Source organism: Dermochelys coriacea, chromosome 8 (assembly GCF_009764565.3).
Source record: "Dermochelys coriacea isolate rDerCor1 chromosome 8, rDerCor1.pri.v4, whole genome shotgun sequence".
NCBI lineage: Eukaryota > Metazoa > Chordata > Testudines > Dermochelyidae > Dermochelys > Dermochelys coriacea.
This window is the reverse complement of record NC_050075.1, coordinates 107051820-107073231: the sequence shown is the minus strand read 5'-3', so window position 1 is coordinate 107073231 and position 21412 is coordinate 107051820. Positions and strand designations below refer to the sequence as shown.

Genomic DNA, 21412 nt, shown 5'->3' with positions numbered 1-21412 from the left:
TGGTTGGCTGCGGTACAGTTAGTGTTCTGTGTTTTCAGTTTCTATTTTTATTTTATTTTTTACAAATATCTGGGAACTTTTCAGTGTTTATTTTCCAAACGTTAAAACTGGGATGAAATTGGGTTACAAATAAAAAAAAATCTGGGGCGGGGGGGGGGGAACTTTTATAATAGCCACATTTTACAACTATAATTTAAGCTTTTTTTTTTAAATGTACAAAGGCTTATTTTGTCTCTCGGAGCTAGTAGCTTTTCCAGAAATCCTAGTTTGTGTACGCTCAGGTAATGGTCTTCAAAAGTCTCCTCTCTCGTGTTGAGCCTCTTGCTGTCTTGGAGGTAGTCCAACTTTGAAAATAAGCATTCTGCATCGGTAGAACCAGAGGGTGCACTCCCTCCATGCCACTTTGGTGAAGTTGGGAAGTGTGTCTGGATGACTGTTCCACAAAGCCAGCACATCCAGTTTCGCATTGTCAGGGATGGGCAAGTTCATGTGAGTAGTAAATTCCCCTTTCAGATTTAAAATTTCATCTTTAGTGGTAAATGGTTGAAACACTCTGGCATAATAATCATAGTCTGCTGTAAAACTCACCTTGAGGAAGGGATGCAACACCTGGATGACATTGCAAAAAGAACCTTTGGCACCAAACGCTTTGAGGTTCAGATTACAGACCACGGTCATCTCCCATTTCTCCCTGGGTGTTGTGTCGAAGGTTTTAAATAATTTTTTGTTTTCTCATATTCCGGGGTCAGAAGGATTTCCAGAAACAGCTGGGTTTTCTGGCTGTATCTTTCTCCTTCAGCTTTTGTGCTTAATTCAATTGCGACTTTGGTTAGCATGATCCGGTAAACGTCTGTATTGGCAAACGTGTTGGCAGTAGTCAGAGAAAACTCCAATGTTTTCTGTGCATCACACAGTGATTGCAAGTTTTCAACAACGACCATTACCTTGTTGCGCAGAATCTCATAGTCATTCTGGTTATTTGCCAGTCTCTTCAGAGTTTTTGCTTTAGAACCAACAAACTTGGGTTGATCTAGGAGATGCAGTGGCACAGTCTACACATGATTTACATGACAGTCAGGGAAGTACAAGATCATCTACAGATGTGGCACAACCATGGTTGGTAAACAGTAGTCGGCTCTGCGCTCATCTCACACTGTGTAAAACAAAGCCTTCAGCCTGTTCGCATGCTTGAAAACGGCCCCAAATCCAATGATGCAAGATTTCACATCTTTCATTTCCTCTGTAGCAGTGGCTGCTGACAGCGCAATGTTAATCAGATGAGAAGACAGGTAATACCTAGCAGCTCCAGTTTCTGATGGAGATTAATCTCTGTGCCAGCTTAGCTATGCAGGAAGCAGAATCTGCGTTAGTTGTGGCCACGTTTTCCCAATTATTTGGTACATCTCAAACGTGCCAGTTATTGCTGCATCGACAAAACGGCCGTCAGCAGAGAGGATGAATGTCACGTCAGCACAAAACAATGCGGGTTTATTCGCTTTGAAATCAAAACCTGAAAACAAAAGGCCAAGAATCGGAAGGTCCAAAGCATCAAGGAGACTTGTCAAAAATCAGACTAGGCAGCATATTTCCATCAAGTCGTTCCATCGGTTTAGGTACTAACGCGTTGTCATTTTCTTTCAGATACTTACGAGTGAGGTTGTCTGCATTAGGAAGGGTTTTGTAGCTGGACAGGATTGTTGTATAAAGTCAACAATAGGCTCCTCTGCAATTAACAGCGGTCACTGGGTGAAACAAAGAGCACGTACAGATTCATTGACACAATCGTGCTGTGTCCTCCCTTTTGTTAAAGCCCTAGTGAAAGCCCCTGATATTGACTGTTTGTCCTGAAGCTTGCTTTCTTCTTTAAGCTTCTTGTGTTGCTTGCTTTTGACTTTGACATGCTCCTTTATTCTGTCAGCATGACCACTGACCTCAGTGCTGCAGTATTTGCAGCACAATGCATCCTCTTCGCGCCTGTCTTTACTTTCCTTGGAAAGTTCTAAGCACTGATTTTCTTGTTGGTATTCGGGCATAGATTTGTGGTTTTTGCCCCATGTTTGTCTTTTTACCTTATCTTTACCTGTGGAGGATTGATGGTTTAAATTCAGCACCGCACTAAACGGACAGGCAGGCAGCATCTCTTTGTGAGCCAATCATAGTGCCATATTAACATTGCTTGATTTTTCCGACCTCCACCGTGTGTGTGTTCTGGGTTTTACACTGCAGAACTGCTTCATTCTCAGAGCCGCAGCACACAACCATCGCGTAATTTGTTAGTGTTTAACAAAAATAAGTACCCATAAGAACGGCCATACTGGGTCAGGTCAAAGGTCCATCTAGCCCAGTATCCTGTCTGCCGACAGTGGCCAATGCCAGGTGCCCCAGAGGGAATGAACGGAACAAGGAATCATTGAGTGATCCATCCCCAGTTGCCCATTCCCAGCTTCTGGCAAACAGAGGCTAGGGATACCATCCCTGCCCATCCTGGCTTATAGCCATTAATGGACCTATCCTCCATGAACTTATCTAATTCTTTTTTGAACACTGTAATAGTCTTGGCCTTCACATCATCCTCTGGCAAAGAGTTCCACAGGTTGACTGTACATTATGTGAAAAAATACTTCCTTTTGTTTGTTTTAAATCTGCTGCCTATTCATTTCATTTGGTGCCCCCTAGTTCTTGTGTTATGAGAAGGAGTAAATAACACTTAGTTACTTTCTCCACATCAGTCATGATTTTATAGATCTCTATCATATCCCCCCTTAGTCGTCTCTTTTCCAAACTGAAAAGTCCCTGTCTTATTAATCTCTCCTCATACGGCAGCTGTTCCATACCCCTAATCATTTTTGTTGCCCTTTTTTGCAGGTTTTCCAATTCCAATATATCTTTTTTGAGATGGGGCGACCACATCCACACACAGTATTCAAGATGTGGGCGTACCATGGATTTATATAGAGGCAATATGATATTTTCTGTCTTATTATCTATCCCTTTCTTAATGATTCCTAACATTCTGTTCCCTTTTCTGATGGCCGCTGCACATTGAGTGGATGTTTTCAGAGAACTATCCACAATGACTCCCAGTCCCAAGATCTCTTTCTTGAGTGATAACAGCTAATTTAGACCCCATCATTTTATATGTGTAGTTGGGATTATGTTTTCCAGTGTGCATTACTTTACTTTTATCAACAGTGAATTTCATCTGCCATTTTGTTGGCCAGTCACCCAGTTTTGTGAGATCCTTTTGTAGCTCTTCACAAGCTGCCTGGGACTTAACAGTCTTGAGTAGTTTTGTATCATCTGCAAATTTTACCACCTCACTGTTTACCCCTTTTTCCAGATCATGTATAAATATGTTGAATAGGAATGGGCCCAGTACAGACCCCTGGGGAACACCGCTATTTACCTCTCTCCATTCTGAAAATTTACCGTTTATTTCTACCCTTTCTTTCCTATCTTTTAATCAGTTAGGAATCCCTGAGAGGACCTTCCCTCTTATCCCATGACAGCTTACTTTGCTTAAGAGCCTTTGGTGAGGGGCCTTGTCAAAGGCTTTTTGAAAGTCTAAGACTATGTCCACTGGATCCCCCTTGTCCACATGCTTGTTGACCCCTTAAAGAATTCTAGTAGATTGGTGAGGCATGATTTCCCTTTACAAAACCCATGTTAACTCTTCCCCAACAAATTATGTTCATCCATCTGTCTGACAATTTTGTCCTTTACTATAGTTTCAAACAGTTTGCCCCGTACTGAAGTCAGGCTTACCGGCCTGTAATTGCCAGAATCACCTCTGGACCCCTTTTTAAAAATTGGCATCACATTAGCTATTCTCCAGGCATTTGGTACAGAAGCTGATTTAAGTGATAGGTTACAAACTACAATTAGTAGCTCTGCAGTTTCACATTCGAGTTTATTCAGAACTCTTGGGTGATACCCTGGTAACTTATTACTGTTTAGTGTATCAGTTTGTTCCAAAACCTCCTCTAATGACACCTCAATCTAGGACAGTTCCTCAGATTTGTCACCTAAAAAGAATGGGTCAGATCTGGGAATTTCCCTCACATCCTCCTCAGCCATGAAGGCCGATGCAAAGAATCCATTTCGTTTCTCCGCAATGGCCTTATCTTCCTTGAGTGCTGCTTTAGCACCTCGATCGGCCAGTGGCCCCTTTGATTGCTTAGCAGCTTCCTGCTTCTGATGCACTTACATGTATTTTTGCTATTACTTTTTGAGTCTTTGGCGAGCTGTTCTTCACATTCTTTTTTGGCCTTTCTAGTTATATTTTTACACTTAATTTGCCAGAGTTTATGCTCCTTTCTATTTTCCTCACTAGGATTTAACTTCCTCTTTTGAAAGCATGCCTATTTGTCTCTCACTGCTTCTTTTACTTTGTTGTTTAGCCACGCTGGCACTGTTTTGGTTCTCTTACTATGTTTTGTAATTTGGGGTATACATTTAAGTTGAGCTTCTATTATGGTGTCTTTAAAAAGTTTCCATGCAGCTTGCAGGGATTTCAACTTTTGGAGCTGTATCTTTTAATTTCTGTTTAGCTAACTTCTTTTTTTTGAGTAGTTCCCTTTTCTGAAATTAAATGCTACTGTGTTGGGCCACTGTGAGGTTTTCCCCACCACAGGGCTGTTAAATTTAATTACATTATGGTCACTGTTACCAAGCGGTCCAGCTATATTCACCTCTTGGACTAGATCATGTGCAGGACTAAATCAAAAATCCAAAAAAATTGAGTGAATTGATAAATGGATGTAAATTAGTAAAAATTGAACTTCATTAATTAAAAAAACCTGATAATTTATCGGTGAAAATCGGTAAAAATGGAAAACGTGGAGCACTAAATACAGTTTACTTTGCTTCCTGTCTGTAGCGTAGCTGGCATTAATTGCAAACTGTCCAATTTGAAATGTTGCTGTGCTTTGTTATAAATAGCTGCTGTCTTCTGTGTCAGACATGACTGTGTTTCAGTGGTTAGTGTTTTTATTTAAATATATATAAAACCCACAAAAAAGTGTTAAAAGAACATTATTAAGGTTGCAAAGTCAAGCACAGAAGAGCTAGGAAATACCAGAATTAAGATTGCCTAGGCAACCTTAATTCGGCCCCCTTGCTCATGTGCTTATGATAGTCATTAGTGACATGATCACATACTGTTTTTTTCCATAGGACCCATAGGATCAGGGTGAACGAGGCTCATTTCCTGAGCAGCTGTTCATTGTGTCGTCCCATGCCTTACTCACAGCACACTATTCAAACCCTGCTCTGAAGACAGAATGTCTGATTTCCTCCTGGGCTTTGCTATGTTGCACATTACAACAGTATCTTAGTATTTCACAGACATTAACGAATTTATTTTCACAACACCCTCTGAGGTGATGGGGTGGCGTTTTCCCTGTTTTGCAGTTGGGAAACTGAGAGGTTAAAATCCAAAAGTATCCACTAATTCTGGGTGCCCAATGTGAGACAGCGTGGACCTGATTTTTCAGAGTATTTAACATGATACAGCACTTTATATGTTTCAAACACAGCTTCCACGGACCTCAGCTGCAGCTGATTGCTCCGCACCTCTGCAAATCAGACCCCAGAATCTCAAGTCAGGCACCAGAAATGAGGAACACACAGGGACCCCTGTGAAAAGTTCGGGTTAAGTGACTTGCCCGACATCACACAGGAACTCTGTGTCAGGGGCAGGGAGAGAATCCAGTTGCCCAGGGCAGCATTCAGCTCCTTTAACCATGAGACCATCCTTTCTTTTCCGGCAACAAACTGGGCCAGGTCCTACAGACAACAGCCTCCTTCAGTGCACAGCCCTGATTCGTCCCCCGGCAGGGCCAGCCTGTGCCAAATGAGGCAGGGTCCTGTGGAAAGATAATATGTGACCATGTAATTAAAAACTATATCCTGCATATGCATAAGAGGTAACCTGAACTCTGGCGTTTCCTAACTTTGGCGGGCCGGACTTGGCAGCATTCCTAATATTCTTTTAGTGCTGTTTTTGTGTGTGTCATTTCCTAGCTTTTAAAAGCAAACTGAAGAAACAAATTTCATCACCTGGTATCATACTGACACCCCCACACGTCATCAGCAGGGTTGGAACCTTTAGATCCTCCACACACACCTCTGCCACTGAGCTAAGAGAGTAACTGATAGAGGATGGCAACCTACTACTGCTACCTGGACCAGCACGAGAGGGGGATAAAACATTTTGCCAGCGCGTTGCACAGATATTGCTGAGGGCGGAGGAATGGTGAGACTCGGGATTGTTGGGTCCCATTCCAGGCTCTGGAGGGGAGTGTGCTCTAGTGGCTGCAGATTCTTTTGCCCCTTTTCTCCCCAGGCTTGACCCCTTTTGCCTGTCTCCTTTCCCCTTAGTCTTTTCATCACCGCCTCAGTCTCAGTTCCTCCCGCTTAGGCCCTCGTTTGATCTCTCTCCCTCCCTCCCACCAGGTTCTCCATCCCCACTTGCTTCCAGGCCCCTTCTCCAATCTCAGTGCATCCCCTCCTCTTGATTCTGTGTCAGTCTGCTGAGCTCCATGAAAAAAACCCCACTAAGGAGTCAGGCAGTTGCATTCCCTGGGAATTGCCAGACTGGAGCAGACCCAGGTCCATCCGGCTCAGTGTCCTGTCTCCAGCAGTGGGCAGTGCCAGATGCTTCAGAGTTAAAACCCCTACCGTGGGAGATTTGTAAATAGCCTGCTGCTGTTCTTTTAATTATTTATCATTTATACTGCAGGCACCGAGAGGCCAACCCATTCAGGGCCCGATTGTGCTGAGTGCTGGGCAAAACGCGTCGTAAGTGACAGTCCCTGCCCCAAAGGGAAGTTTTTTCCTGCTTCCTGCCGTTTAGTGGTCAGCTTATGCCATGAAACACAAGGGTTTCCATCTCTACCTTTATCTGAGCTAACATGACTGGCTGCTCTGAGTACCCATATATGGGTTTAATGGGTCTTAGAATCCTGCTAGGCTCTTATCATTGAGATCTGGATAGACGTGAGTTTCACCGGTTGGTTAATTTGTTTGATAAGCAAGCTTTTCCTTTTTTTCCATTTGAAATTTTCTGCCTTTCCCTTTAATTGAGTGTCCCCTCATTCTTGCATTGTGAGAGGTAAATAGAAAACCTGATCTCCCTTCTCTGTCCTAGTCATTAAGTTGTATTTCTCTCAGGGAGTGAACAGTGAAGTGGCAAAATTTGCAATGTTACAAAATTGTTCAAGATCTCATAAAATCGGAGGATGGGGCAACAAAACGGCAGATGAAATTCAACACTGATAAGTGCAAAGTAATGCATATTGCAAAATGTAGTCCCAACTATGCATACAAACTGATGGTTCTAAATTGGCTGTTACCTCTCAAGAAAGAGATCTTGGAGTCACAGCGGACAGTTCTCCAAAAACTTCCCCCAATGAGCAGCCGTGGTCAAGAAGGCTAACAGAATATTAGGAAAGGGATAGAAAATAAGACAAAAGAAATCATAACACGATATAAATCTATAGTACGCCCATTCCTTGAATACTGTGTCTAGTACTGGTCACACCATCTGGAAAAGGATATGGTGGAACTGGAAAAGGTTTAGAGAAGGGCAACAAAGATTCATAGATTCATAGATACTAAGGTCAGAAGGGACCATTCTGATCATCTAGTCCGACCTCCTGCACAGCGCAGGCCACAGAATCTCACCCACCCACTCCTACGAAAAACCTCAACTATGTCTGAGCTATTGAAGTCCTCAAATCGTGGTTTAAAGACTTCAAGGAGCAGAGAAGCTTCCCTCAAGTCAACCATGCCCCATGCTACAGAGGAAGGCGAAAAACCTCCAGGGCCTCTCCAATCTGCCCTGGAAGAAAATTCCTTCACGACCCCAAATATGGCAATCAGCTAAACCCTAAGCATATGGGCAAGATTCACCAGCCAGATACCCAGGAAAGAATTTTCTATAGTAACTCAGATCCCATCCATCTAATATCCCATCTCAGGGGATTTGGCCTATTTACCCTGAATATTTAAAGAGCATTACTTACCAAAATCCCATTATCCCATCATACCATCTCCTCCATAAACTTATCGAGTAGAATCTTAAAACCAGATAGATCTTTTGCCCCCACTGCTTCCCTTGGAAGGTTATTCCAAAACTTCACTCCTCTGATGGTTAAAAACCTTCGTCTGATTTCAAGTCTAAACTTCCTGGTGGCCAGTTTATACCCATTTGTTCTTGTGTCCACATTGGTGCTGAGCTTAAATAATTCCTCTCCCTCTCCTATATTTATCCCTCTGATATATTTATAGAGAGCAATCATATCTCCCCTCAACCTTCTTTTAGTTAGGCTAAACAAGCCAAGCTCCTTGAGTCTCCTTTCATAAGACAAGTTTTCCATTCCTCGGATCATCCTAGTAGCCCTTCTCTGTACCTGCTCCAGTTTGAATTCATCCTTTTTAAACATGGGAGACCAGAACTGCACACAGTATTCTAGGTGAGGTCTCACCAGTGCCTTGTATAACGGTACTAAAACCTCCTTATCCCTACTGGAAATGCCTCTCCTGATGCATCCCAAAACCGCATTAGCTTTTTTCACAGCCATATCACATTGGCAGCTCATAGTCATCCTATGATCAACCAATACTCCAAGGTCCTTCTCCTCTTCCATTACTTCTAATTGATGCGTCTCCAACTTATAAATAAAATTCTTGTTATTAATCCCTAAATGCATAACCTTACACTTCTCACTATTAAATTTCATCCTATTACTATTACTCCAGTTTACAAGGTCATCCAGATCCTCCTGTATAATATCCCGATCCTTCTCCGAATTGGCAATACCTCCCAGCTTTGTATCATCTGCAAACTTTATTAGCACTCTCCCACTTTTTGTGCCAAGGTCAGTAATAAAAAGATTAAATAAGATTGGTCCCAAAACCGATCCCTGAGGAACTCCACTGGTAACCTCCCTCCAACCTGACAGTTCGCCTTTCAGTAGGACCCGTTGCAGTCTCCCCTTTAACCAATTCCTTATCCACCTTTTGATGTTCATATTGATCCCCATCTTCTCCAATTTAACTAATAATTCCCCATGTGGCACGGTATCAAATGCCTTACTGAAATCTAGGTAAATTAGATCCACTGTGTTTCCTTTATCTAAAAAATCTGTTACTTTTTCAAAAAAGGAGATCAAAAGATGATCAAGGGTGTGGAATGGCTTCCATGTAAGGAGAGACTAAAGGGATTAGGGCTGTTCATTTAGAAAAGACAACAAAGGGGGAATGTGATAATGTCTATAAAATCATGACTGGTGTGGAAGAAGTGGATAGAGAATTGTTATTTACCCTTTCTCACAATACAAAAATCAGGGGTCGCCCAATGAATAGGGAGCAGGTGTAGGAGGAAGGACTTTTTCACACAGTGCACAATCAGTCTGTGGAACTCATTGCTATGGGATGTTGTGATAGTCAAAAGTATACCGGGGTTAAAAAAAGAACTAGATAAATTCATGGAGGGTCCATCAGTGGGCATTAGCCAAGATGGTCAGGGATGCAACCCCAAGCTCTGGGGACCCTAAACCTTTGAGTGCCAGAAGCTGGGAGTGGAAGACAAGGGTGGGCCACTCCAGCTGCTCTGTTCTGTGTGCTCCCCCTGAAGTCCTGGTACTGGTCACTGTCAGAGAGACAGGGTACTGGGCTAGGTGGACCATTGGTCCTATCCAGTGTGCCCATTCTTATGTTCTCATTCGTCTCCTCTCTGAGCTACTCATTCATAGTCTTTTCATCTAATCATTCTTGCTGCTTGCCTCTGAACCCCATCTCCTTTCACTGTCTCTCTGTTGAGACGGGTGACCAGAAGTGGAGAGTGTTCCAGATGAGCAGTAGCCCTAGTGGTTACCAAGTCTGGAAGTGACCAAACCTGGGTAATGTCCATATCACAATCTTCTTACCTTGCAGCGAGGAGAGAGAGCCTCGTTCTCAGCGGCTACTGATTGGAACTCCAGGAGAAGCCAAAAATCCAGCAAGGCTCCAAGCTTGTGCTCCTTGTTCTGAGGGCAGATACAGCCCCCTGAATTGAAGGAGCAGATACAACATCTGCCATCTGGAGGGGCCGTTCCCATCTCACTTCAGTCCTGTCCACTCAGCCAGCCATCATCCAAGCCCAGCACTTGACAGGTCCTGCACTGTCTGGGCCTTTGAGAGATGTGAGAGCAGAGTGTTGTCAGCCTTTTGCTACGCTGTAGCCAGGCCTCCTCCAGTGATCTACTGGAGCACAAGTCTGGCGGGGCATGCCATGGGCAGCACACGAGCATCCCCGTACGGTCACTGGAGTCAGGTTGCTAACAGATATCAGATCAGCACATGGACACCTGTGCCAGGAGGTGGCCACCAGCCATCAAGACCAGGGCAGTCTCTGTGCCTCTCCCAGCTCTAAAGCCAGAAGAAAAAGAAGTCAGGGAAATGTGAGGAAGGGTCCAGGGACTGTCAGCTCTGCCTTGCCAGCACCTTTCTGTAGGCCGGGGTACTTCTGTGGCCCCATTCCCATAATATTTGAGCACCTCACAGTCTTTAATGTATTTCTCCTCTCGGCACCGCCGTGAGACAGGGCAGCAGATGAGGTACGGAGAGCCCGAGTGACTGGCCCATGATCACACGGGAAGTCTGGCAGAGCAGGGACTTGAACCCGCATCTCCTATGTTGGAGCCCTAACCTGCAAAGGGTTCAGTGATTGGGCAGCAATTGGCAGGGCTGTCAAGCCGATTCACAAGGTGACATCCAGGTACCCACAGTCGACCTTTGAGGGGTGCTGGCATTGTGCCCACTCGCAAGGGGCACTGATAATCTCTGCCACTGACACATCCAAAATACCCCTGCCAGGTGTTAGCAGGTACCATGGATGGGCCAGAATGCCAGGCTGGAGCCTGGCTTTCCTCAGTGAGTGTATCTGTGTGGTGAAGCGCTCTGGGATCCCCCGGCCAAAAAGCGCTCTCGCAGGGGAGGCTCTGAGAAATTCAGAGCCACCTGCTCATGCTGACCATCCTGTTGCGGCACGGCACTGAGCTAACACAGGCAGGACATGGCCTCACCTCCGCCCCACTTCTCACAATTCAAAAGAGAGTCCGCTGTTCTCGCAAGCCATTTCTGGTGGGGCCAGCAGCTCGTGTTTCAGAGACACCTTGCTGTCAGAGAATAGCAGTCCCTGCGCGGGGTAGCTGTCCCCTAGAGATGAGAGGCTCTGGGACCCATTCCAAAATTGGTGAGCCAGCCAATCTCTTCTCCTCCGTTCCCCAGCCTGATCCGGATTGGTAGTTCTGACCCATTCCCAGCCCCTGTATCCTTTAGACTCAAGTAAATGATCCCACTGTCTGGGTGTTCTGTAAGCCGTCTGAGGCAGTGCTCTTGCCCTGATTTCCATGGCTAAGAGATGCTTCCTGAGTGCAGCGAGGTTTGCCCAGGGCCCGGCCAATTGACCGGCTGCCTCCCTGTGCCCAGGCAGACCTGTCGCTCGTGAGCAGAAGGGGCTGCCCCTCAGAGATGCTGCACTGAGGTGGCTGGAGCTGGGGCAGGTTCTCTGTATGCTTGGCCTGGGGCTTGGCAGAGGATCTGGGTTTCCAGGGGAGGGTGTGCTGCTCAGGTGCCTGGCACTGGGGTCTATTAAAATGTGTTGGGGGGTATTTTTGCGAAAGCAGGAAGTTGCCCTCTGGACTCTAGGGGAGTGGGATTAAAGGAGCAGCTTTTTCCCTAGGATGCAGGCTGTACCCTCATCCCATTGCGTTACCATGTGTTGTGACTTCAGCAGGCTCTTCTGTTGCTCTCTGAGCATCCGTGTGATGCCTGTGATGTGCTGGCGTCCAGTGTCCAACCCTTGCAAAGCAGGCTGGACTGAGCCCGGTGTTGGCTTTGTGCTCCCTGCCCTGACGGTGTCTGGGGACTCGGGGTTGACACAGGAGTGAGGGCCAGCTGTCCGCTCGCAAAGGACCAGTGTTGGTGGGGAAGAGAGCAAGTGGCAGCTGGGTTGGTGGCCCATAACTGCACCACATCCAACCTTCAGACCTTTGTGCCGGGGGAATACAGGGCCAGGTGCTGCCTGTAGGAGGAGCTCACAGTCTGCTGGGGGGAATATATGACAGCACCGGAGGATTCCTTGTTTGGTAGGTCACAGTTAATGCCCAGGTGCCGCTGCTGGAGGCAGGAAGGACTGGGCTGGAAGGGCTTTGTGGAATGGGGAGGAGGGTAGCTGCAAACACGAGGTTGTTTGCTTTCAGGCCCTTGGCTAGCCTGAGTCAGGGCTTCCAGGCTAGGGCCTGGTGACCACTGCCTGGCCATGTAGTTCCCTCTAGGAGAGCAGGTGAAATGGGGAACACGGTTGGTCTGGGAGGAGAATGATCCCCAGAGCATAATGTCTGAGACCCTGACTTTGACCTCTCGGAGAGGTCCCTCTTGGTTGTACACTTCCCCTTGGCTGGGCCTTTGAAAGTGAGGGGCTGGTGGAAGTGAGACCCTGCTGGGAGGCCAGGGCAGGTTTTCTGGACCTCTTGGTGCTTGGATACGGTGGCAGTGGGCACATTGGAAATGCACAGAGATAATTACCAAATAAACCCTGGTGGGCTGGGCCAGAGGACCCCACATGACCCCTTTCACTTGGCCCCGTAGCTCCATTGTGGCAATGGCTGCCTTGGGTCATGGTTAGTGTCCACAGGAGGTGCAGTTGGGTGGGTAAGGGGACCAGTTGGGCAAAGACTCATGACCCCTTTGCCCATCTGTGCCCTGTGGTTTTGGTTTGCTCTATCTCTGCTGCCTGTAGGGCAGTTCGAGAGAGGCCCCAGCTACTGGGGGCGGGGCAGCCCGATGTGTGAGCCACCTCCCTTCTCTCGCCCTGTGCAGACGGTGCAGGTGCCTGTGTACTCGGAGCAGGAGTATCAGATGTACCTGCATGACGACGCCTGGACCAAGGTGGAGACAGATCACCTCTTCGACCTCTCCCGCAGGTTCGACTTGCGCTTTGTGGTGATCCATGATCGCTACGACCACCAGCAGTTCAAGGTGAGTGCCAGGAATGCGCAGCTGGGAGGTGTGCTGAGCCTGCCGCGTGGCGAGGAGCAAATTATCCTTTGTATCAACTTAATTAGGGGAAAAGAATGAATTATTGGCAGGGAGGAATATTGAATTTCCAGCACAGGGTATTACTGCTCGTTTTGTTTATAATTAAATCCGCCACGACTCACATCGGTTCCCTGTTGCATTTTATTAGGAACTCAGAATCCCTTGAGAAAATTGTCCCTGCCAGGAAACCAACTCACCAGGCACTGAAAGAGAGGCAGGCTGAACTGGTGGGGAGTGCAGAGGCCTGGAGGTCAGGACTTATGGGTTCGAGTCTCACCTCTGGGCAGGAAGATCATCTAGTGTTCAGTGAAAGGCCAGCATCCTGGGTTCTTCTCCAGTAAGTGCCACTGGCTTGCGCCATGACCTTGCGCGAGTCTTTGTCAGGCCTGTGAAGCAAGGAGCAAGTCACCGAGCTGAGAATAGAACCCAGGAGTCCTGACTTTTAGTCCTCTCCACTAACTCCTGCCCAACCTGTTTCCCTTGAGGTAGGGGAGCATTCTGGGGGAAACCGAGTCCCTGCCTGGTTCTGAAGCTTGTGTCAGCCTGTGAGATGCTCTGATGAAGGGTGCGGTAGCAGGACAGAGTATTAGCTTTACAACAAAGCACAAAGGGCGGTTGAGGCAGCCCGGGCTCTCCTTGCCCTGGGTCCAGCCAGGCAGGGGAATCCAGGGAAACTTGCATCTTGCACCCCTGTATCACACACCGTTCAGACCTCATTCGGTACAATACAGCACAGAGAGTGAATCACTAGCGCTCTTTGTCATGGGGCCCCAAGGCGTTTATCACGTGCTCCATGTGAAATCTGGGCCTGTGGCTGGGAGCTCAGACACCAGGCCCCATTTTCTGCATAGGAGCTTCTGAGAACGGCTTTCTCTTGTGGGCCGCCAGGAGAAAGCTTTGAGCCCCCTCTGCATGTGCCAGCCTTTGCTGGCAGGAGAGAGAAAGAGCAGCGTGACAGGAATAACACTGGCGATGTAGGGCTATAGTACCTGCCTGGAGGATCTGAAAGCACGTTATAAAGGAGGAACAGTATCATCATCTCATGTTAGAGATAGGGAAACTGAGGCACGGTGCAGGCACTCTCCCAGTTACACCATGAGTCAGTGACTGTCAAGGCTGGAACCCAGGTCTCTTCACTTCCAGCCCTTTTCTATAACCCTGAGACAGCAGCAGTGGCAGGCACTTAGTAAAAGGTGCTTATAACAGCGGTTGGCAACCTGCACAGACCCTCACAGAAACTGGGCCAGTCAGGAGGGACGGGCCTCTCCACGCTCTGCTATTCCTTCTCCCTAGCCTTGCTTCTGGAGGCATGGCCTCCTTCCCCCAAAGACTGGGAGCTAGGTTTCCTTCAGCCCTCTTTGTAACGTTATCTGTTTTGTGGGATATTCCACAGAAAAGGTCAGTGGAGGACCTGAAGGAACGGTACTACCACATCTGCGCCAAGCTGGCCAATGTCCGCGCTGCTCCAGGCACCGACCTGAAAATCCCCGTCTTTGATGCCGGCCATGAGAGACGTAGGAAGGAGCAGCTGGAGAGGCTGTACAACAGGACTCCAGAGCAGGTAACTCAGCCGGGCCTCCCCTTCCCACACGATCTCCACTGTCAATCATACTTCCCCAGTGCAGCCTGCAAGGCCTTGCGGCAGTTGCCACAAAGGAAGCCCTGTAGGATTTAGTCCTTATCTGTATTACTGTAGCTCCTACGGGCCCCAGGCATGCCTCAGGGTCCCGTTGTGCTAGGCGCAGCACAAACACTGCACCAAGATGTGGCCCCTGTCCCCCAAGGGCTTACAGCTTGTGTGTTTGACGAGTAACGGGTGGCTGCATGAGACAGGCCGAGCGCAGTGAGGCAATGATTTGGCACAGTTATTTGGCAGAAGGTTGGGGAGAAGGGAGGGAAGCGGGGTTCTGATCTCTAGCAACAGCTTCTTTGGGGCTCACAAATTGACAATGGCTGCTCTAAGGCAGTAGGCGGCCGAATACCCAGCACGGGGTTCCAGCCTTTAGCACAGGCCATGGCCCGAGCCTTGTTTTCCTGGGTCTAAGGGCTGAAACATAGTGAGATCCCTGGCAGCCTCTGAACTCTCTCGAGGGTGTGTGTTCGCTGGGCTTCCTCCCAGGTGTCTCAGACTTCTGGGGAGTGCAGGCAGTACCTAGCCGTAACGGCAGCAGGCAGGAGCGCCGAATCCTGGGTTCTTTGGTAGGAGTGCCAGTCCTGCTGGAGTACACTGGGGACTGTAATGTTGCACATGAGACTCCGCTCTTCCTCTTTGGCTAATTAATGGTAGCTAGCTGCAGATGGTCCCAGTGCTTCCAGGTCAGGAGCTGCCAGGACAGCTCTTCCGTGTTCCCAGGGAGCTGGTGAGAGAGAGCAATCCCCTCCAGTTACTCACCCGACTTTCTGCCCCTCCGTTTATCCCAGTCCTGTTGTTTTTCCTTGGCCCATGGGGGTTTGGATCGGACACCCATCAGTGCAGGGCAACAGGAGTCACTGGGGTGATGCAAGGTGCTGCCTTTCCAGCAGCCAAGGGTGCTGACCCACGGTACTCTCGTCCCCCTGTTTGACCAAGCAGCCCTGCAGAACGTGTCACATTGAGTTCTCTTCCTCAAGGGAAAACCAAGGGATCGGGCTTGTCAGGGGAGTAACTTGGGCCCAGGGTGGGATCTAGCAGCCACCCACTGGGCCCTGAATGCCTCCTGGAATTGCAGTGTTGGGTGCCTGGGCTGGGTAAGGCAAGGAAGCTAAAACCTGTGTGCAGGGCCAGTGTGGGGACTGGCGTGGGAGCAGAGCTGCAGTCGGTAGGTGGCCCCCTTGCCTTGCTTTGCCACCTCGGCTGCTCTAACCGCCTTTCCTCGCTCTGGCCGGCAGGTGGCAGAAGAGGAATATCTGATCCAGGAGCTCCGGAAAATTGAAGCCAGGAAGAAAGAGAGAGAGAAGAGAACCCAAGACCTGCAGAAACTCATCACCGCTGCCGACACCACCACCGAGCAGAGGCGAGCGGAGCGCAAGGCTCCCAAGAAGAAGCTGCCCCAGAAGAAGGAGACAGAGAAGCCTGTAAACATTTCTTGTCTTTGCTGTCACTGGGTAACGTTTATTCCCTGAGTTCTCCTCCCAGGACCGGTCTTGTCCTGCCAGTGCCAGGTGCTGGGCTTCAGCTGGGTAGGGGGAGGCTGCTGCCTGGGCCCAAAGAAAGGTATATTTTCGGTAGCACTGTGGTCTAGAAACTAGGGAGCCCAGATTTGTGGGTTTCAATTCAGCTCTGCCATTGACCTGCTCTGTGGCTTTGGGCAGTTGGCTCCCCCTCTTTGTGCCTCAGTTTCCCCAGGTAAGATGGGGGTGATGCTACTTACTCTACTCCCAGGAGGGGCCCTGATGCTAAATCAGTTCATGTTTGTAAAATGCTAGGGGTTAATTGAATTATGAAATCGCACCGAACATGGTGCCAGCTAGCCGAGCCACCCGATGGCTGGGAATTGCTGCCCCACTGTCCGCAGCCAGGACTGGTCTCATCTAGCTGAAGCAGGGGCGGATGCAGGTAGGAGAAGGGCACTGCTGGCTATTGTTGCTTCGTGGTGCTTGCCCAGCTACTCACCAGGCACCTTCTTGCTCCAAAAAGGGGATCTCTGGGCCATGAATAAAGTGACCCAAAAAGCCAGGGCAGTGTGGTGTGAGCTTCCCTGGGCTGGCAGAGCACAGCTCGCCCACTGCCTGAGCATCCTGCGTTGGAGGGGAGAGAACCCGGAAGTGGTGGGAGCAGAACAGGGGTGGTGATGGGAAATGGCATCAAAGGCATTTAAAGCTCCCAGCTGGTTTGGTCTGCGTCCCCCTGAGTGGCGGCTGCGGATTGGTGTCTGGCTGCATGTACATTCCCAGGTACGTGTGGCAGGGCAGGCAGGGAGGCGGTCTCTGTTGTTACATGAGCGTCATTTCAACCATGACAGAGTCCATTAGGAGTCAATTACCAACTCTAGCAGGGAAACGTTAACAAAAATTGCATTTTAACTAAGAATTTGAATCGAGAGCTGCATCAGCATCATTCCAACAAAGGAAAATCATTTACCAAAGAGTCAATTGAGGTTGAAGCGTTTACAGCTTGTACAGGCGTGCGAGGCAGGAGAACCCCGTTAATTGCTTATGCACTCAGCGCAGTCAGAGCTGAATCGGCTGAGCAAGACACTTGGTTTTATCCCCGCTGCCCCAGGGTGCCTGGTTGAGGGCCACGCTGTGTGAAATGGAGCAGGGCACATTGTCTTGAGTGTGGTCTGGACACTACAGGTCCCCCACCCACTGTGCTCCGATCAGAATCCAAGCTGTAGGCTGTACCTACCAAAGATGAAAGTGGCTGGTACAACTCGATGGGTTTGTATGGCCCCTGGGGCCCACTTTGGCCACCCCTGTATTTAGAAACGACATTTAGAAACAGTGCCTGGGGCCTTTAGAGATTGATTATTTGGCCTGTGTGTCACCCAGTTATTGAGTCAAATACTCCCTGCTTAGGGCTAACTGTGAGTGCCGTTACTGCCTGGCATGCCCGTTGCCCATGCAGCACGGTGCTGTGCTGGCCGGGCAGGGGCAAGAGGTGAGATGCATTGTACAGCACATTGCAGAGTTCTGACTCAGATGGTGACTGTTAGCAGGAAACCTGGGGAGTTGAGTTGCTGTCATTGTAGTCTCAATCCAGGAACAATAGCAAAAATAAACTGGAGAGCCTCTGAGAAATGAGGTTAGAGAGCAGCGTGACTGATTGTGTGGCTGGGGCAGCCAGGACTTTGAGATGGCTCTTCCTTTGGGGGAGCATACGAGTGAGCAGGAGAGAGACGTGGTTGACAGGGAGAGCACACAAACCACCAGATCATATCCTACAGGTGTATTTCCCATTGAGCCTTAGTGGTTCTGTCGCACTTGTTCACCCCAGAGGGCCTAGCAGATTGTATGTCTGGGGATCATGCACCTGCTTGTGAAATGCAGTTGCCTCCAGCATAGAAATGTGGCTGCTGTCTATGGAAGTGACTCAATATCCTGGTGACTTTCAAGGGAGAGAAGAGAGATTTCTCCATCTGAAACTTTAGAGGGATTTTAAGGGAAGCAGAATACAGCTCTGGAGCTTGTCATTTGGGCAGAAAGGGTGAAAGCCCAACATGAAAGGATCTTGCAGGGATTTTATTCCCACTAATATCTTCAGATTGGCATAGTTGTCGTTTAAAAAGGCAGTTCACTGAATGCTCTGATAAGTCACACAGCATTCTCCAGGGTTGCATTTAAAAAAAAACACCCAACCAAACCTCTCCTGCTAAATCAGGTGTCCTGTTCATCAGTGAGCACCTTCCAAGCAATACAGAGAGGCAAGCTGTGGTCAGAGCATGAGGACAGAAAGGGAAAGGGAAAGCTGTAAATGAGTGACTTAATACGTAGTAAAATGCAGGCCTCAATGAAGGAGAACAGTCCTTATTATATAGGGAGCCACAGGAGGGTGCTCGGAACTGTACAAATCATAGAATGCCTGGCTCCTGCCCCATAAGGCTTGCAGTGGAAAGGCCAGATCCTGTGAGTGCTGAGTGCCTTCAGCTGCTGAGTAGGGCCTTAAATTAGACCCTGGTCATGTGGCCACATTCATCCATTGGAGGTGCATTGGTTGGGGTTCACGCCCTCTCTGGTGACTGGCTGACTCAGTGGAAAGCATTGCACAAAGGTGGCTTTGTGTTTTCCAAAGGTGTCTTGGAGCTGAGTATTTTCCTCAGTGGTTTCTATGGGGTTTGCTTGGGATTTTCCTTTCCCTCAGCTCTGGCAGGTAGCTATGTGTCAGGAAATGGTGTTTCCCCTTCAGATAGCCTCTGTGTCACCCCGTGCGTTTCCTCCGTCAACACATCCTGTCTCAATCTCTTTCAGGCTGTTCCTGAGACTGCTGGCATCAAGTTTCCCGACTTCAAATCTGCAGGTGTCACGCTGCGGAGCCAGAGGGTAGGCTGCTGCCCTGGCCCTTTGGGGCCGCTGTTAATATCTTTCTCCCTGTCTCTCTCCTCTTATCTGTTCAACTTTTACAGCTGTGGAAAATCAAGATCTTGCCTCTAACATAAGCAGAGTCTGGTCTCCAGCAGCAGTGTGGGCTGTAGCCAGGAACGCTGGCTGTGTTTGAGCTATAGGCCAGTTCTGCTTTACTTTCGAAAGCCAAAGACCCTCTTGTATGCGAACGCCTGACCCTGCCGGTGTCTCGTAACTGGTCGTTGTCACCTGAGCAGTCAGACACGCCCAGCAAAGCCAAGGGGAGCTGCCTGGCCCAAACAGAGCCTGCAGCCAAATGTAATACGCCTTCTAGAGTGTAGATGTTAAATCATTGCTGTAAGATGTCCGGAAGGGCAGATTCTCCTGTTGTGACTTGCACACGTTGGTCTGTCACAGGTACGTTTTTTTTTTTTTTTAACTTCACTAAATATTGGTTTGAAAAGCTCCAGGTGCCTGTTTTCCCCTCAGGGTGAACAAGTAATAAACCCTGGCCTTGTTTTATGTGCACGAGTCGACATCTCTCTCCTAGCATGAGACTGGGGAGTATTGATCCAGGTAACCCACTTGTGTGACTGACTGTTCTCAGGGGCCTCGATATCAGCCTTACAAAATCCCATTTGCTGGGAAAAGAGCATCTTTTTGTATAGGCAAGTAAAAAACACCCTTAGTTACTTCATTGTCGTCATGGTGATGGTGGGCAAGCAGATACTTTGTCTAGCCTGGTAAATTTTCTGGTCTGCTCCAGGGGATGCTCCTTTGATGTCAGGAGATGTTCAGCCCCTGCACGAAATGCACTGGGAAGCAGAGTGCAGTCTCTGGGGAATTGTGCCAGCGCCCATGGGCTGTGTGTGTGTTAGCTGTGGCTTTGCTCAGTCAGGCTACTGAGGGGCGTGCAAGCTGTGGGGATCCCATTTCTTGAGGAACTGCCACTGCCCTCAGCTTTGCAAAGCAGTCGGGTGGTCACAGTCTCTGGTACGTGGGCTTGGAGCGGCGATACATGTGTGAAGATTCATGGAGACATGGCAGATGCGTTCTCCGGCACCAAGATAAATAGAGTCATTTACGGAGATTGAGCTGGATTTTGAAAACGAATAAGGGGTGGCTGGATTTTTTTTTTTAACTGGAAGCAAAGCTGAGCAACAACATGTTGGTGACAGAACCATCTGGCAGAGCCAGCCACTTTCTTCAGGCCAAATAGCTGGATGGGAGGCCCACGTGAATGGCAACGGGTGCTGTGGGCTCCAGCTGGATAGGGAGGGCAGGGCTGTCGAGGTGAAGGAGTGGAACGTGGGAGTTGGGCATTTCTGAGTCCTGATTCCAGCTCTGAAACGGACTCCCTTTGCTGCCTTCACCCACTGACTTGAACCTCTTTGGTTGAGTTTTCCTATGTGTAAAATGGGGCTAAGGGACTCACCCCCCTCGCTTGGGAGGGCTGAGGATTCACGAGCTGACGTGTGCGGCGCGGTTGAACCTGTAAGGCACTGTAACAGTGCTAAGTAGCATGAACGTGGAATTGCAAATTCTGCTGACCTGGGGGTTTGAGTTCTCTGCTCTGTACACCGCTCTCAGCCAGGCCCTGGACACACCCCACAGCACGAACATGACAAGGGGGAGCAGCCGCTCTGGTGCGAGGGGCAGCGTTTGTACAAAGCACTCGAAGCTCCAGTATTTACTGGCAAGGCTGGGTGTAAGGGATTTTCCCCTGTGGTCTCTCCCTTCACCCAGTCCTCTTGCTTGGTAAGCCTGGCTGCTCCTACAGGGTTCTGTGAGAAGAGCTGTATCAGACCTAGGTATTGTTGTTTACAGTCAGATGTAACTTTTATGTTATGTTTTATTAGGCACCAGTTGCTACTTCACAGTTAAGGCTAAGTTGAATTTTGCACTCAGAGCAGGGGTTCAACTTCTTTGTTTTGTATGAAAAATGCCCCGATCCTCCTCAAAATGACAGCACTTACTCTTTGGCTGTAGAACGGATTGCTGAGAATTCATCCGTTAATTGAAACTAATTGTTTAGTTACTTAAAATTAATGTTAACCTGGTCCTTGAAGAACATAAGTCTCCAGTGTTGGATTTGATTTGTCTTTCGTGGTCGTAATAATAGAATGACACAGACTTTTCAAACTTCCCATCTAGTTGAAGGTCACTGAAATCTTGTGCATCACCTGCATATAAAGATTTTTGTTTTAGGATCAGTGTTCACTTATTGCCATTATTCTTCATAGCTGATCGTTTCTCCTTCTCAGAGGCTGAAGAATAATCGTCAGGGAATCCCACAAGCTGCCTTCATTCACACTGGCTCCAAGCCCCTATTGTTCTCAGTGGGACG

General features: G+C 48.4%; 1 protein-coding gene across 2 annotated transcripts in view; it reads left to right on the top strand.

The window, feature by feature from the left end:
* The window catches only part of DMAP1 (DNA methyltransferase 1 associated protein 1), a 48452-nt gene that overhangs the window by 6858 nt on the left and 20182 nt on the right, over positions 1-21412 (top strand). For both annotated transcript variants that reach the window (XM_038414542.2, XM_043490581.1), the window contains exons 5-8: positions 12868-13026; positions 14480-14647; positions 15955-16140; positions 18973-19044. In XM_038414542.2, the coding sequence (XP_038270470.1) occupies positions 12868-13026; positions 14480-14647; positions 15955-16140; positions 18973-19044 (585 nt within the window). The remainder of the gene's footprint in view (positions 1-12867; positions 13027-14479; positions 14648-15954; positions 16141-18972; positions 19045-21412) is intronic.